Here is a 4,606-nt window from a genome sequence, read left to right as displayed (position 1 = left end):
TGCCAAGAAAACAGTGAAGCACGGAAAATTTGTGAGCAAGCAGTGTTAGATGCCAAGAGAAGAGTTAAAGCTGAGTATGGCCCTATTTTCTTCGAAGGTGAAGATTGTGAGGTCGAATCCTCAAGCGGTGTTATAAAGGATCCATCAAACAGGCGGTTGAAAGGGTTACGTAATAGAAGGGTGAGTAGTGTGATTGAAAAGAAATACAAGAAAGCAAGGGGTCGAAAGCAGCTTGCTCATATAGCTGCATCTAAAACAAAATCGGTTGGGCAGTCTCAAGTTGAAGATGCTATTTCTAATATTGCTGGGAATGGATATCTGGTGCATCCAAGGTCTGGAGGTTCAATTTTTTGTCATTTTAGTTCAAATGCAAATCAAGAGGACAATCAGAGTGTGTCTTAATGTTTGTATGCATTCAATGATATAGGTTGATTTGTGAGTAGGTTTTTGTTTGTTAGTATTTTTTTCGAGATCTGTAGTTGTACTTTTTATACACAGAACTATTACAAGTAATACACAGAATGTTACCACAGGATGCACAGAATTATTTACCACAGCAATAGAAACCATTTGATGTTATCTCTTATATTGCACTCTATAATACACAGAGTGATACTATAATACACAAAACAATACTGCCGAATACACAGAATATGAACTGCAATCTATAACATGTTCAGAGTTAGAAGACAGAGTTAGAAGCCAGGGTTTAGAATTTCGGGTTTAAGGTTTAGGGTTTATGATTTAGGGTTTAGGGTTTAGGGTTTAGTACTCAGGACTGTGTATACAGATATATTTTTGAATACACAGAGTTTAAGTCAATAATACACAGAATATTACTCTGTAATATACAGAATATTACTCTGTGTTATGGTTTAGGTTTTACCATTTATGATTTAGTGTTAGAGCTTATGGGTTACTATTTACTGAATACACAGAAGGACAGCATGTAATAAACATAATGTTACTATGTAATACACAGAATATATAATTCAAGTCATACACAAAATAAATTTTGTAATATACAAAATAAAATTAATAGATTTGGCACCCTATAATATACGATGTGACAAAAAGCTTTTTTCATTTCAGAATGAAAAGAGTTTCCATAATAGAGAACACAACACAAATATTTTTTTCAATTTCAGTCTACAAAAGATCAACATCTTTACAAATCACATGAAGTTTCATTTTGATTGTTTGTAGATTTCCTTGGTTGCCTTGGTTACTTTTGGTAGCAAGGTATTCATTGGTGACATGAGTATGGTCGCTGCATATTTAGCTCTTAGTGATGTGAGGAATGTATACTGCAAACAACAGAATGCAAAATTAATTAGAAATGAAATGTTAAATATTTTAATATGGAAGAAAGTTGAAAGAATATTTTTGTACTTACATCTTCTTGGCCTCCAGTGAGTTCTGCATCCCAGTCTAATTAAAGCATGTGCTCTATCTCAACTAAAAGCCTAAGCTGATAGTTGGACTTGTGAGCAGTCCAACTATCAGCTTAGGCTTTTAGTTGAGATGGAGCACATGCTTTAATTTGGTATCAGAGCCATGCAAAAGATCATGGGTTCGAATCTTTGCGTTACCCACAAAAAGAGACTTCCATGTGAGCATATTATATTTATGCTCACAAGTCTGCTATTGACGTGCCTGTATAAGTCTGCATATGCCTCATGGAAATCTACTGCATTTTCTTCATTTTGCCAAGGCATCTTCATGTATTCCACTTTCATAGATTTCATCTTCTTTGCAAGTGGATTCTTCTTTAGGGTGAGGTACTTAGTGAAGGCAACCAACTATAGAATATCGATATAGTTGTGTGTAATTAGTATGTAGGTACAAAATACTCTTAAAAGCATATAATGTACAGAATTATAAACAACGATACACATAGTCTATTGAATCAATACACAGAATTTAATAGAGGTATGATTTCTTACTAGTTTCTCTGGACATTCCTCATACTTGTTTTTAGCTTTAATTCTTTCAGGAGTAGGCCTGTTGTCAATTACTTGAAGTCTTGATGTCATGAAATTAAAGCACATCAAGTAGAAATGTTGGTGTCGGAGGATACTGAAGAAGACCTGTTAAGAGTAGTCAGAAAAAATAAATCAGTTTGTGTTATACGGACAATTCAAATAAATAATATACAGAATTTAAATAATTATGGTACAGTTATTTTGTACTTACAAGGCTGGCATCACTTATATCAAGAGAAATTGATTCCAGTTGGTGATCAAGAGCTCGGCATAAATTATTGAAAATGGCCCTTGAGGCAACACTTTTACTCTTCTGCAAATTTGTTGCTTTTTCTAATGTCATCTGCAAAGATTTTTTTTTTGTTATACAGTGTACTGGTATGAATAAAGGAAAGAAAAAAAAGTTTAAGAGTAAAATGTTTACTTACAAAAACAACTTCAGAGAAGAAAACCCTTTTCGGTTGGTCGATTGATCTTCTCATGTCTAGCACACTCATTATTTGGCACCAAATTTGTACAATGTTTGTAGATATGTAACCTGATGCCATTGTCCTGAAATCTTTCTGCTTAGCCACCAAATTGTTTCCAAAATAAAGCATGTCACTACACAAAAGAAAATGTAGATTAATCATAAGGAAATTGTTTCCAATATTTAACTTTTAGTTCCGTGTGTTCTTGTTACTTTTGATGAAGCTGTGTTTTGGTTGTTGATCAATGTGTGTTGGTTCTGATGTTCTTGAGTTCTGGTGTGATCGTCAGAGTGTTTTGCTTGAACAACGTCGAAGTGGAGCGAGAGAGTCTTGTTGAGGAAGACTCTCTCGCTTATCGCTTATATATTTTAATTAAAAAAAACGTTGATTGGATGGACGAAACGGCGTCCGTCCCGTCAACGACACTTACTTATCAATAAGGCGCCGTTTAGTTCCGTGGTGCACATTGCTATGTGCACCGTGGTGTATGGTATAACAATCGATTTTTGGTTTGTAAGGCCCAAGACAATTTTGGTATACATAAAAATAAGACTCATAATGTTCAGTTCATTTTGAGGTGGATCCTTGAGATTATTTAAGATGTTATGGTGTATGTTTAAAATTCTAAATTTATGGATTTAGAGTTTTGGTTTATTTTCTAAGTTGTTGGAATGCTTCTATGTACTACGTAATCATTATTATATAATATACATTATATACATTATTATCTATTCATTAGCCATGATAGATTATAATTTACCAAACTAAAATATTCCTTAATTATTACTAAAAAATTTAATAATATACTGTTATCTAATTAATAATTAATAATTTAATATTATAATTAATGTCATCTAATTATTACGTAATAAATACTAATTATTACTACTTCAATCATTAATTGACATGACCATAATCATTACAAACAAATCTTAATCAAATAATGTAACACCCCGACTCGGCTATACCGAATAACCGGAGTAGTTACCGCCACACCTAGGCTAAACCCGATCATATTCAGATAGGATTCATTCTAGATGCACAGGCTAAGGATAAGGATACTGCATTCTATCAACATAACCATCAAAACGAAAATGCGTTTCATAGCATAGAGAAAAGTGTAGCTAAACAAGCTACAAAAAGACTATGGTTTAAAAGTGCAACCCATTAGGAGAGTTTAGTACGACCCGGCCTAGACAGTCATTCTAGAGTTAGCACCGCTACAAAAGATATATGTACACAAAAGCACTGACTGAACTCCCACTCTAGACGCTAACTAGTCTAATGAGTGGTACACTGGGCCCGTGTAGGTGCCCTAGACAACGTGCCACTCCCCCTCGAACCACATAATGTGGTCCAGAAATCGACACGTGTTCATGTACATCATCCACTCGTCATGGTAATCCGGGGGACTCGGATCCCACGGGTACGGGTAATGGACCACGAACTCTAGAGGGTTGCTGCCGGATAGAATCTCTATGGGGTAGAACCCATAGCTGGCTTGAAGGGCGTCAAAGGGACACATTGGCTCAACGGGAACAGGGGACCACTCCGGTACCTTCGATGAGACAGGAGTGAGAGTGGACTCTGGAGTACAAGTCAGTGTAGGCGGATCAGGTGTGTAGCCCGGGGCGTAGGGATCTCCGTCTAGTAGATACTGTGCATAATCGTCGTAGTCATACACGGGGAACTCGAACTCAGAAGGGTCTGAGTCCGGTTCATACACGGGGAACTCGAACTCAGAAGGGTCTGAGTCCGGTGGGCTACAGGAACACTCGAACTCAGAAGGGTCTGAGTCCGGTGGGCTACAGGAACCTATGAACTCAGAAGGGTCTGAGTCCGGTGGGCTACAGGAACCTATGCTATCAGAAGGGTCTGAGTCCGGTGGGCTACAGGAACCTATGCTAGATTCCATCTGATAAAGGACTGGGCTACAGGAACCTATGCTAGATTCCATCTGATAAAGGACGCAATGAAGTGTAGTTAGCACGACGGCTAAGTAAGGTAATCCATTGTCACTCGAAAGTAAACCAAGGTTTCGAAAACAACATGATAATCAGAAAATGTAAACGTTACCCAACGGTTGCATTCTTCCTGCAATTATATTAACAGCAAAACAGTACAATACAGTATATAAGTAACATCAGCACA

The 4,606-nt window shown here is 36.7% G+C and overlaps 1 protein-coding gene across 1 annotated transcript; it reads right to left on the bottom strand.

Annotated features, from left to right (window-relative positions):
- Nucleotides 1-1,187: 1,187 nt before the first annotated feature.
- Nucleotides 1,188-2,598, bottom strand: LOC116029840. The gene is made up of 5 exons (XM_031271880.1): nucleotides 2,414-2,598; nucleotides 2,197-2,328; nucleotides 1,947-2,090; nucleotides 1,638-1,802; nucleotides 1,188-1,307 (listed from the first exon to the last, which is right to left on the bottom strand). Exons 1-5 carry the CDS (start codon nucleotides 2,582-2,584, stop codon nucleotides 1,188-1,190), a joined length of 732 nt encoding a protein of 243 aa, XP_031127740.1. The 5' UTR covers nucleotides 2,585-2,598.
- Between the last annotated feature and the right edge of the window lie 2,008 nt (nucleotides 2,599-4,606).

This window comes from Ipomoea triloba, chromosome 9, assembly GCF_003576645.1.
Source record: "Ipomoea triloba cultivar NCNSP0323 chromosome 9, ASM357664v1".
Lineage (NCBI taxonomy): Eukaryota > Viridiplantae > Streptophyta > Magnoliopsida > Solanales > Convolvulaceae > Ipomoea > Ipomoea triloba.
Note: the sequence above shows the minus strand (reverse complement) of the source record. Positions and strands in the feature narration are given on the sequence as shown.